The following is a 13277-nucleotide window of genomic DNA, read 5'->3' as shown; positions in this document are numbered from 1 at the left end:
TGGTTGTTGTTGGGTTTTTCCCCCCTTTTTCTTCCCCTTTGTGATTGGGATAGTCCTCAGCTCGGCTGGATGAAGAGGAGAAAGGAAAGAGGGGGGGGGGAAAGCAGGTCAGGCTTGTGATTTTTTTTTTTTATTTTTTTCAGCCCAGAAAAAAAAAATCCCACCGCATGGAAGGCTCTGAGCTTCTGCAGCTGGAATGAACCAAGTGTGGCAGCAGCTCGGGGAGAGGAGAGGCAAGGAAAGGAGAGGAGGGCTGGCTCGTCCCTCCCGGTGGCTGTCTCAGAGCCAGCTCCTCAGCACTAGCAGCAGCACACAGTCCCCAGGGATTTATACTTTTTTATTAGCCAGTTGATTAATCATTCCCATATCTTTGTTCTCCTCTTCACTAAATGCCGGGGAGGGGAGAGGGCACAGGTGGTACGGTGAGGGGCTGCCATGCAGCCACCAAATAGATCTGCCTCAGTTTTGCTTCCCCAAACCCAGCACAGTCCTCCCACCAGCACCCACAAACCACAAATTATGCTTTAGCATTGCATTTATTTTTAATACACACTACAGGTTTCTCGTATAGCAGTAAGTCCCACAGCCCCCCATTTTGCATGGAGCATAGCATAGCACGCCTATGCACACACACACGCAGCATTTCTGCTATTAAGACATCTGCCAGAGCCATGCAGCCTCCCCCAGCACCCCCACCCCTTCTCCGCGCCTCTGTAAACAACTTGATGATATTGACACAATTTTTATGATGAAGCAAATTTTGTTACAAACACAAGAGAGATCACAAAAGAGGCCCCCCCCCCACCCTGCGACTTGTCCTCGCAGCATGGATCCCAGCAATAGACCGATACCCTGAAACTGGTGGGACTGGTTTAAGGAGAAGGTATGCTGGAGGTGGGAAAGGCTGCGCTGGCTGTGCCCCCTCCACCGAGCCAACAGGCATGCTTGGCTGTAGTGCTGCTGCCCCTTCGCAGGGCTGGCAAGAGTGAGATTTCTCCACCACCGCCTTTTTTTTTTTTTTTTAACATCTATTAGTACATTTGTCCCTGTAGCTGCATGCAAGATGGGGAAAAAATGCAGTCCGTTAAAGCCACATTCAGGAACTTAATTATCTTGGTAATGATGCTCAGATCTATGGACAAGAAAAATAACTCGAACGTGACACCGAAGCTTTTTTTTTTTGTAAAGACACCCTCGAATTTTCTCCCCCCTCCTCGGCAAGAACCTGCTTCTACGTTTCCCTTTTGGTCTGACAGAGGAGGAGCAGCCCCTCTCCCAAAAGCTCGCCTGCGGGGAAGGGGGTGTTCACCAGACCAAGATCCCCCTCTCCAGCCCTACACCACCACCCCCCGTCGTGTTTTGGGGTTTTCCCCCCCCCCCTCTATCGCCCGCCCCCCGCTCCCCCAGGAGGGACGCGGGGACCGGAGGGGGGAGCCGGGGCCGAGCCCCCGCCGCTCCGGCACCCCCGGCTCGCCCAGCTCAGCTCGGCACCCATCCCCCTGCCTTAGTGTTTTGCATTTGCTGCAGTTTCTTGCTGCAAAACCCCCTTCACTCTTGTTCCGGTTGCCTTGAATGAGCTTATTTGACAGCTAAAAAACAAATTATATCGAGGGCTTGCAAATCTGTCCCTCCACCCTCAAATCAATCCTCGTTCTCACTCACTTTCCCTGTGTCCCCTCTGCATTTCAATCCTTCCACTGCCTACATTGTGAACGGATGCCAAGAGCCAAGGCAACCAGGGCTGTTACATGAAAGAGTTGCTTTATATCTGTTTAAACTGCAGTATCCTATTCAAACAGACCTTATTGTTCAAAGGCACAAATCCAAATATAAAAGGATCAGAGAACAGGGTACCACACTTCACAGCTCCATACACTGGTTTTCCCTTATACAGCTATTCACCTCAACAAATCCCCCCCATCCCAAAATTGCATTCAGCTGAAGATGTGACTTGGTTGCTGCACACCAGCAGGGTAGCGGCTGAGCCAAAGTCAGCTAACCCTGCATCAAGAACCATCTACAGGCATAATAAAGTCATTGAGGAGATACAATCACACTTTATTCCTGGTTAATAAAATCATATCTACTTCAAATCAAGGGTTTACTCCCAAGTACGTTTCCTTCTCAAAAGCACTAAGGTTTAGGGTCTGAATCTCAAAAAAATACTGCATTTCTTTGCTAAATGGACAAGACTGAAGAATACAGCAGAAACCATCACTGCAATCACCAACTTCTTTGATTGCAACCCATCTCTAACAAGGAAGCATTTGCAGGTTCTGGTTAACAGCCTATATCTAACCCCTACCACTCACTTCGCTTCTCACCTTGCAAAATTACCTCTACCGAAAAAGAAATCCTGTCTTCAGTGTAAGCACCCACCAAGAGACAAATTCTGCTCTGCACTGCCACCCGCAGTCAGAGCCCGGGCTGAAAGGAGTCTGCTGCCTTCAGACTTCACTGCCTTCCACGTTCGCTGCAGATATTTAGCCGACTTTTTTATATTCCATTTATCACACAGTACCTCACCCTCCCTGCCAAAACAGTCTGATCTGTTTTGCGATTCCTCCACATAACAGCAACTGCAACATCCCCAAGTTTCAGTTTAATCCATGGAGCCGAGAGCAATTCACAGGTATGAACCAATACTTCCTGGAGGAGAAACAGACTCTGACAAAAATCAAGGAGTTATTAAAACAGAGTGCCAAAACCTGGTTTTCCCTCTAGCTCTGACACAAAGCCACATCCATAGGGCTCTTCTCTTTCACTCTCCCTCCCCTCTCCTACACATGCTCCAAAGAATGCAGACAGTACCCTGGCTCACAAATACAACCACTCTCTTGGTATGAGGAACTACAGAGGGCATTCACACTGGATACATGATCATCTTCCCGAAAATTTCAAGTACCATAATCAGTAATTTGGTATGGGGAGAAAAAACCACCCCAAACTTCTTACTAAATGCCACACAATTTCATTTATTCCCTCTTAACCACATATTATCACTCTTCAAGAGAAAAGAGCACTTATCCAGGCACAACCACAAGTTAAAAGATAGCTATGAATAATATCTCTATTAGCAAGAAACTGCAGTCACTATTTTAACCTACATGACAGGAAAGTCCAGTTCTGGATTATCTGAAAGGACATAAGTATAGAGCCAAGATCTTAGTGTACAGTGTCATGATTTTTGGTAGCAAAGAAATCAATACACAGCTGTTCATCTGAAGGTGTGCACATATCTTCTATATTTAAAAAATATTTTGCCTTGTATTTCCATACCTAGATCAAGTTTTATAGCCCAGCACCTAAAATGACACAGAGGATGTTGGAAAGAAACAGTACCCAAAAGCAAAATTCTGTAGCCCTGATGCTGAAAAATATGCAAGTTCCAAAACTGAGAACAAGGTCTTTTTTCCATGGCAGTGGAAGGGCTTACAAGGTGGCTAAAGATACTCTCCCCCTCCATCACAGAGGGGCAGAGGTGCCACTGTGCTTCTGGAAACATGAAAAAGTTACAGAAGCTTACAACTAGAAATAATGCAGTAGCAGCAACCCTGTGGGCCCAGCTAGCCTAGGTGGCACACAGACTCAAAGATGTTCACAGCACGAACAGAAAGCAGCCGAGTAGAATAAAGGTTGAGCTATTAAAAGATGCAAGTCAAGATTAGTCCATCTTCCTCTTATCTTCTGGTAGAACAGACTTCTGTGCAACTTGCTATGGAGGGTTGATCCAGAGTGGGCCGTGAAGAGTTTCAGGGACACAGATCACTCAAGCAGGGACGGGATGTGTTGCTAGATGGGCTTCAGAGAGGGATGCTACTCCTCTTTGGGCTGTCGCAAAGTAAGAGTAAACACTAAAGCAGGAACACCCCTTCTGTCTGCACTGCTTCCCTCAACACGAGACCTCTGCTCTTCATCTCATGTCAGTGGAAAGATGAGGGACTGAGGGCGAGAGAAGGGAAAAAGACCAGAGGGACAGTCCTTTGGGCACTGCACAGGGCTTAGCCACCTGCAGACACACAAGAAATGATACAGATCTCAGGTACAGGGAGGCAGGGACAGTTAAATGCTGAAGACTGGAGTCTGTTTAGATATTTACACCAGAGAATGCTCTCAACTACGTGAAAGGACACAAGACTGCCATCTCCACTCCTGCTGCTGGAAGCCCAGTGGATGTTTCCAGCTGTTAACCTTCCTACCAGCTGCCAGACCCCACAGTTCCGTGGTTGCCATGGCTCTTCATTACCAAAACATACCACCTCCTTCAAAAAGACCGGTTGTGGACGCAAAGAGGCTGAAAGATGCTCCCTGGTAGGAACAGATTTTCAACCCCAACAGTAACATTTGAGGGTCGGTTCCCACTAGGACCTTTTCCCAGGCACATCTGGATCCACAACAACACTCCCCAAGATAGCTTGGATGAGGCTTGCCACGAGATCTGGAAACGCGTTCAACGACTCTCTGAAGAGCTGCAGCCCCTATCGCTGGTGCCACCGCTGCAGCATGCTCCCTGCACAGACCTCTCAGGGACCCTTCAAAGAGACACCATCGACTCCCAGAGCAAGTAAGTGATCTTTAAGTGTTGCCCAAGCTCTAGTGAAAAAGGCTGCTGCTTTCCTTTTTACACCTTTCCAAACTAGACTTTTGTAACATGTTGAAATGAACGCCTGGGCCACAGGGTACATCAATTGCTGTCTGACAGCCTCCTAATGAGGCAAATTATTCCCACTTTTTCCACTATAACCAATTTTCTTTGGAAAAAGTGTGTCCCATGAAATCTGACTACTTCAAATTCTGAAGCACCATAAGCAGCTGCTGCATTCGCTTCCCCACAACATTTAAAGAAAAACAACCACACACACATCAAAATATTTACAGGAAGAAGTGAAAGCAGCATTCAAAGGAGCAAAATCGAAAATTAAAGTGTTATAAGGAAGCTACTGTAAACAGCTGATCTTTACAAAGAAAAGCTGAATTTAGCACAGAAAAATTTATGCCAAATCATGTTTCGCAGGACAAATAACGGTAAGAGATGGAAGCATGCTCTTCAGATTAATAGGATAATATTTACTCTATGCTCCTGAAACAGAAAAAGTAAAATTTACAAATCCATCTAACCATCAGCAACCATTAGCATATGTCCAGTTCTTAAAGTCCAAACAAAATATCATGCAAACCTGGCCCATCTTGCTTGGTACATGAGTGTCAACAGTTATTTCATCTTTAAAAAAAGATAACTTCACAGACTAGGAAATAAATAATTTTACAGATGAAGAGATAGAGGCACAGAAGTGGAAGTACTTAACACTATGTCAGGTAGAAACCTAGGAATTACATCATGGAGTCCTGGCCCCTTTCCTTTCTCCTCCCTATCCTAAATAAGCCAAAATCTTAAGAGTCTCCAGAATAAATGCAGGAAAAGGGAAACCAGATAAATCAAGAATAACCAGTGAAGTTCATGGAGTTGCCTGTAGTGGTAGGTTAAATTGCACAACTGAAATATCTTTACAATTAGCACATGCTCAGTTACCCACATATTTCGGTCCTGCCAGTTGCTAAGAAGCCTTAGGGAAGAAGGCAGTATACAAACCAGTGAAAAAGTATGAACAACAGTCTTAATTGTATTCTTTAATAACACATTTTACTCCTAAAGGAATATAGATCTGGTCTTTAGCAGTAAGTCTACTGCAGCAAGGCTAGCATAACTAACATGACTTCTAGCCCACTCAACCTGCAACTACCATGAAGCTAGTGCAACTGGACAGAGACAGCAGATCAAAATAGTTTTCATTTTGCTACCTGACTGTGAGGTTGTGAACTTTAGGATCCCTGCCAACGAAGGCAGTGGCCAAGACACAACCACAAGTACCTGAGACAAACTCAGCAACTTCAGTTTAGATGAAATTAAAAAGACAGCAAAGTCCAGTGGCTAAAGTAGTACCCTTGGGTTCAGAATAACGATCCTCTACACATTGTTCATCTGCTGAGTTGAGTTACCTTTGGCAACTCATCCTGCCATTTCTCTCAGCAACTTTTTCCTATAATTAGCTAGCAGGCTCTTCAGGATAGAAGTACACTCTGCACACACACTTGTACAGCAGAGTACACTGATCATCAGTTGCTCAAAGACCCCAGAAGTCATTGAACCTTCCAATAACAGCCAAAATGAAGTGCTAAAACCAAATTACTGTAACAGAGCTCAATGAACTGCTTTAAAATGGAAGCAATTCAAGTGAGACAGCCCTAGGTCAGGTTTCTACCTCTGAGGTAGAAGCTTCCATACACTACCTTGGCTACTTCTATTACTCCTGAAAAGACTTACAGAAAGATTAAGAAAAATCTTTCCCTATATACCGTCAATAAAGGTGTTACCCAATTCATCAGTTGCAACAGCATTAGCAGCCAAAGGTTACACCACATGACCTTACTCAATTTAGCAATCCTTAATTATTTTAAAATATTGACTTATGCAAATTGCTAATATGCTCATTTTAAAATGTATCTGCAATCTTTTGAACAAACAACAGCAGGTTTCACCTTCCTGGTTTTGTTCTGGAACATTTGGATACAGAAGAACAAGTTACTGAGAACACCCAGAGCAGGTAGTGACAGGAGGAACCTCTTTTGTTGAGGATGTCACTGTTTACCAACATAAAGGAGCTTGTAATCTTCCGTAAGAAGAGGACAAAGTTTCATAGGCAAGCATCAGAGCTAGGAACATGACATGCAGCATTCACATCTTCTAACACACTCACACACAGGACTCCAGTAACCTAATGTTTAAGTCCAAGAGAGACAAGAAGCATAGTTGCCACGTCAACTCTAAGTCTCTCCAACTACATTCAGGGCACAAATGCCAACAGGTTGTGCAAAGCAGTAAGAGGGAACACAAAAAATATGTGATTTGAGTAAGAAGTACAAGATTTGAGTAAGAAGTTGCAGAATCAGGGCTGCAGCCTGTGAAGCCACCGGACAGGAATCCCACTGAAAGATGGGGCAAAAAGCTGTACAAAATAAGCTGTACTCAGAAATAGCCTAACAATTTTCTATTTTCATATCCACAGTATAAATCTGTTGAGGTTTTTGTTAAAGAGAATATCTATTCTTTAAAAATAGGGGGAAAGCAGCATCCTACTAATTATAGTGATCCTATGATTAGAGATAATTAGATACAGTTACAATTTAGAATTTCCTAATTCTAGCTGTTTATGAACCATATATGTATCTATATAGTGCATGCACAGAGCATCAAGCTAAGAAAAGTAAATTGATAATACATTAAGTTATTGAACATAGCTGGATGTGAAAAAGCAAAGTGGAGTTCAAGTCAGTGTTTTGAGTAGGTAACCACAATAGGCACTAATTGGTATTTTCAGCAGGTAACCATTATAGGCACTCAGGTGTGCCTTAAAGAACCCAAAATTGTTCAGCTTTGACAGCAGTCCCACTGTATGGTCCCAGAGGACTTTGGGGGGTATAGAGTGCTTTACAATGCACCCTACAGATTAAATACTCTGATAGTCTTATCTCCCTATATGAAAGATGGTTAATAAGCTACAAATACTACAATACCCAGCCCTGTTAAAGCCTTACAGGTGACAACTGAATTGTAATGACAAGTCAGTTCAAGGAAATTCAGGCCCCTCATCCTGCAAAGATTTAAGGATCTACTGAGCCCTGAAGTTTAAACCTTGCAAAGCTAGGGCCTGGAGAACAAACAAGGTTTCTCCATTAGGGGCACTGGGATACAAGCCATACAATCCAGAAAACTCATTTCATGTCCAGAATCATGGGGTTAAATTTACCACTTTTGACAGGTCACATGAAAACTACCACAGGGCTTAGCTGTATAACTGAAGTAAGGCTTCTCCACCTTACAAACTGTTGTGAGGGTAACTTCAATAATGATTGCCAACTGCTCTAATACTATGGCACAGGGAGCCATTTAGTTCTTCCTCCTGGCAAGTGTAACCCACCTCAAAGCATGTTTAACTCATTCATGCCCACTGCCGGCAAAGAATCATCTTGTTTGACACAAAACTTAGATTTTGTTTACAATCAAAATATATTTTGACCCACAAATATTTTTAAGCATATATTCTATAATCATTCTTTGCACACCTCTAATGCTGCCATCCAACTTCTCTTCAGTTATTCTTGGATAGATGCATTAACTAAGGGTTGGGGTTTTTTTTCCCTCCCCTTTTATGTGGCTCTTTGGAAAAGAACAGTGTCCAAGAGGAAATTTTATTCTGGTTAAGAAGGAATACTTGGGTCTTAGATATAACAATGAGATAGAAATGCAAGGTTTAGGAGGAGTCAAGAAAAATAGCTCAATTTTAAGTCAAACCTCCTTTAACAGCAGCCATATTCCACTTTCTTACAGCAGCTACTTACTAGATGAACCAGAGGGGCTCGAAAGTATATACAGAGCAATGATTGGAAACAGAGAAAGGGAGGTGAAATTAAGAGCTCTCTGTGATGCTCAGCTTTCTGCTAAATCCATTATCACCAGCCTTCTGTGTTCAGCAAAATCCCACAAGAATTCCAAGGGGCTAGAGGATGGCATCATGACAAGCACTCGCAGCACGGAGGGCAGAAAGCTAGAGGAGCCACTACTACTGAAATACACAGACACTGCCGAAGGTGCAGACAATCAGGTAATGGCTGAGGAAACAAAGGTAGTGAAGGAGTTCGTACAGGACAGCATGTTCAGCTCTGCCAAGAGTAGTACAGCTGTGTCATCAACAACAGCAGAAAGTCAAGCCACAGGACAGAAGCAGCAGCTCCCACCATTTGCCAAGATTTGCTCCAAAACTGATTCTGATGCAGTCACAAAGAATGCAGGTATGGATCTGGGCATGGTCCTTGAACATCATCTATAAAGTCCTTCTCACATGAAATAAATTAGATATAGAAGGTCATGACCATGGAGATTTATGTATTTGGTCAGTATTTTCTAGAAGCTAGTTTTTTGGGCTGTTGGGGTTTTTGGTGTTTTGGGTTTGTTTTGTGGTTGGTTTGGGTTTGGGGCTTTTTTTGGTAATGTCATGATTTCGGGGTTTCCATTGTGAGACATTTAAAAGATCTTGATTCCCACAGAGTATTGATAACTACATTCCTTGAGGCATCTTAGAATAGACAAAAACAACGTTACATGTCCAGATCTACTGTTTAAGTTTCTGGACTAGATTTATCAGTCTGGAGACTTAAGGCACAATCAACTTCTCTGTTGTAATAGCCTTATCTCAGAGTTTTGAACTTTGAGCAAAGGTTCTTGTTCTGTTCTTACAATTTCATTCATTCTTACGGCTTAGGCAATTAGCTTTATTCCAGGTCCGGTGGGTCAGAGTTTAACAGCCCTACAAGTGAATTCAAACTGCTAATTGCTGAGTTTGGATCTCCATGTTGCAGAACTACAGCCTGCAAAAGTAATGGGTATCTTAAACAGATTTTGCTTACAGGCAAACCATGTCCTCTTAATTGCAAGTGTTCCACAGATTAATAGAAAGAATGCATGTGTATTAATGTCTTTAAACCTTGTTTTGTTTTACAGTAACTACTGCAACACTGGATAAAAAAAACGTTAAATACAATGCGAGTACTTCAGGCTTTTCTACTACTTCAACCACCACAGCATTAAATCAGCCAGTGTGGCAGAGTCTGAACTTCCCTCCATATTCCATCTTTCCCAACCACTCAAACTTTCCACAGTTTCAGGTAACATAAAATAGACCCATGTTCTATGAGAAGAGAGTAGAACATCCTCGTGCTTATGTTGACAGACTCAGGGCACTACCTGCTGCTATTCTGACAGCTGCTTTCTGATTTGTAGGGTAGAGTAAGAAACCAGATTGCTATCCTACTACAGTAAGTTACATTAAGTGGCTTTGGGTCACAAACAAAGCTTTAACAGCACATGTAATGTGGTCCTCTGAGATGGCTGTGACGGTATCAAAGGATGGTGTATTACTGATACAGATACTGAATGTTGACCTCTCTCGGTCTTCATTACTTTCCATTTTTATCTTGTATTTACAAATATTTTTACATAATCCATTACAAATATTTCATGCAATTGCCCTCTTTACAGACTGGGATACTGCTTGCTTAGTCTAGTGAAACAGGACCTCATATCAAAGTAAAAGAGCCAACTAAGATTAGGAAGAAGCCCAATGCTCAAGTTGAAAGAAACAGAAGAATGAATACTGGGAATCCCATGTAGCCGTGGCTTTCTATGGGCTATGTTCCCCTAGCTCCCTTTGATTCCACTAAAAAAAAAAAAGGCAATACACAAAAACCACACCAGAAACAAAGCTATGGCTCTCTAGCAGGACTCAGTTCATCCTAAAAACTGTCAAAAGTTGTCACCAGCCTGTTATAAAAGACAGAGGGTAGATACACATGACCCAGAGCACACTTGTTTTGCCAGACTGAGCTCCCTCAGAAGTTGAGTCTCCAAGAATTTTCCCTTCTTCCATTAAGTCAATGACTAGTTAGCACAACAGATACCTACTTAGCATAGGATGAGCACACAGTCCATCCACCTCTCAGCAGTCAACAGGGAACTGAATTTTTCCAGAGGCAGAATAGAGCTACAGAGTGGAAAGCAGACTCCTATTCTGGAGGTCTCAGACTGTAGGGAGACAAAGAGAAGACTTTTGCCCAAAGCCAAGAAATACACTTAGCCAGGTTTCTCTGAGCATAACATTCCCCTAAAAACCTTACGCAAAATTAATGGACCAACTCAGACTGTTTTAAAAATCACACCTTACGTATGTTTAACAGGGTCCGTATCATCAGAACGCAAGGATCCCGTATCAGCAAGCTTTGCACCCTTCCTTTGGATGCTATTCAAGACAGGTGCGTTTACATGGTTATGAATATGCTTTAATTTGCACAACACAGATGCTAAGCACAATATATTAGTCAGAGCAGTTTGTCATGTGCCAAGATTGATGTTGATGCCATCACAAAAATAGATTTGGGGACAAGATGCTGAACTAGTTTAAGTTCACACAGTTTGCTGGAGTGCTATGTGCTCCAAATAGCTCAAGGGATGGCCTTGAGCCTCTAATTGAAAACCTTTATTGTTTATGCTCTAGTTATGTATAAAATTGGGAAAGACCACTGTGTGTCTGAAAAAATATTTTCTACAACTCCAGTTTCCGTTCATGGGGTTACTGCCTTGTCGGTATTCCTGTCCCACTTTTTTTATATGTGGGCTATTTCCTTTTCCTCCCCAGGTAGCTCCATACAGCCCATTGCAGATTTTCCAGCCACCTTACACTCCAGTGTTGAACTACATCACTCTGGTTCAGCCTGGTTATCCATACCAACAGATGACCCTGCCAACAGTATCCAGCAACATGCAGGATCTATCACCAATGGCAGGTGATGGGATCCAGCATCCATTTTCTCCTTCCTACAGGTATGGCCATGCAGATTTGCTTTCTATTTTTTCAGTACGTTAGGGAGACTTTGTTAGTTGCTGTAAACCTGCACGGAGCTAAAGATTTAATCGGCAGTTGGGTTTCCCAGTTACATTCTCACCAAATTCTAAATATGAACAAAAGACAAGATTTACTCTAAGGTTTAAATTCTAAAATAATTTTGATACAAAACCAGAGTAATTAGTTTGGGGTAAATGAAGCTGAAACACTGTGCTATAGGAGATGCCACTTACAACTTCCAATCAATGTTATGGATAAAAAGTATAAACATTTTAACTTAAAAAGGAAATGCGTCAGCATGATAGAAACCAAAATATTTTGACACTGTCAGAATGAAATTAAAGGATTCATTCTGATACCTTGCAATAAAAAACTGTGGTTAAAATCAACATATTCCAAGGGTCTGGTAAAATAATCTCTAGAGATTGAAGTTCTATATATCATCTTCTGTTAAATGCTTATGGGGTAGACAGGAATAGCACATACTTCCTCCCAGATCACCTTCCCAGAAACCATATTAGACATCAAAAAAGTGAATAAATGCTTTTAAGAGGTCCATTATTAGGAAGAAAAAGAACTAATTTGGAAGTTAGATGTAATCTCCTGAAGCTTGACTAAATTTCTTTTTCTGTTTTAGGTTTAGTTCTACACCTGGAAGAGCTGTGACAACTAACCTCAACTACTTTTCCAGTGAGAGCTATGTAAAATTTTAAGTGAACCCAGTTTTCCTAGTCTAGTATTCAGAGAAAAACCTGCTATCTATTTTAAGTCCTAGGGTCCTATAAGGATTTAATGTTTTCCCCAAAGTGAACATTTCCATCTAGCATAATCCCATATGATTTATATTTTAAGAAACAGCTGTATGACAATTCATCTGAAATAAATTTTTTTTAGGATGACAGAATAAGAAGGGGCTTTTTCTGTTTTGGAAGATGGAGACAAATAATAAAAATGTTTTATTTATGACAAATGCCCGAGCTGCTTAGAATTGAGTGTTGGTGCAATAAAGATAGTTGATAAAAGAGAGTCTTGGCCACAAATTTCAGAGATAGTAACTGTATTTGTACATTCAAAGTGAGATTAACACAAATACATTCGATAGCTGGGTGGTGCAGCTCCACGCATGACATGTTCCTGTCTTATTACCTCAAACTCTAATGCTAATCCAGATGGTAATCTGAATTTTACTATTAAAAAAGATCAAGCCATAAAGCTTGTATGGAGAATCCTGTTTAACTGTATTGCCTTGGTTATTTAACTCAGAAGTTTCAAGGCTCTAACTTTTGACAATGATCCTTCACCCCTGCAAAACAGCTTCTGCTTCCTCTGGAGTTTGCACCATTACTGCGAAGCCAGAGCAGCAAGCTTCCTCTAGAGCCAGCAAGCCTCCAGATGGCTATGGCTATCTGTCTGCTGTATTTCAGCCTCAGTTTGCTGGGTCAGAAGTAGAAGAGTGATTAGATGGGATTCTACAGCCTGCGTGATACACGTCGGAACAAATTACCACAAATGTCTCTCCCAGCCTTAAAACTAGTGAATAAGGCCTCAGTCACAAAGATCTGACAGTTTGCAATCATCCAGCCCTACAGCCAGTAGTATGCAAGTCAGGTTGCTCTTAAATTTAAGGAGACATTTATACTTTGCTTAAGAAGGATATTGCACCCATTCAAGTCAAGATGTGAAATTAACTCTGTACACTGCTTAACAAAAGCCTGGGTATTTTGCAAATAGTTACAGGTCCTACAAAATGTAGAGCACTATTCATTCCTGGAGGAGCTGATGTGACCAAATATGCTTAGCCTCTGTAGTCAAAGCACTTTTGTA

General features: G+C 42.1%; 1 protein-coding gene across 1 annotated transcript; it reads left to right on the top strand.

The window, feature by feature from the left end:
• The first annotated feature begins 4301 nt into the window (after positions 1–4301).
• Positions 4302–12910, top strand: LOC104837274 (chromosome unknown open reading frame, human C1orf94). Its single transcript, XM_010576318.1, has 7 exons — positions 4302–4564; positions 8387–8847; positions 9557–9720; positions 10789–10863; positions 11247–11431; positions 12091–12143; positions 12768–12910. Exons 1-7 carry the CDS (start codon positions 4302–4304, stop codon positions 12908–12910), a joined length of 1344 nt encoding a protein of 447 aa, XP_010574620.1.
• The last annotated feature ends 367 nt before the right edge of the window (positions 12911–13277 follow it).

This window comes from Haliaeetus leucocephalus, unplaced genomic scaffold, assembly GCF_000737465.1.
Source record: "Haliaeetus leucocephalus isolate CR32 unplaced genomic scaffold, Haliaeetus_leucocephalus-4.0 Scaffold517, whole genome shotgun sequence".
Lineage (NCBI taxonomy): Eukaryota > Metazoa > Chordata > Aves > Accipitriformes > Accipitridae > Haliaeetus > Haliaeetus leucocephalus.
The sequence above is the reverse complement of the archived record's forward strand: the minus strand, read 5'-3'. Positions and strand labels throughout refer to the sequence as shown.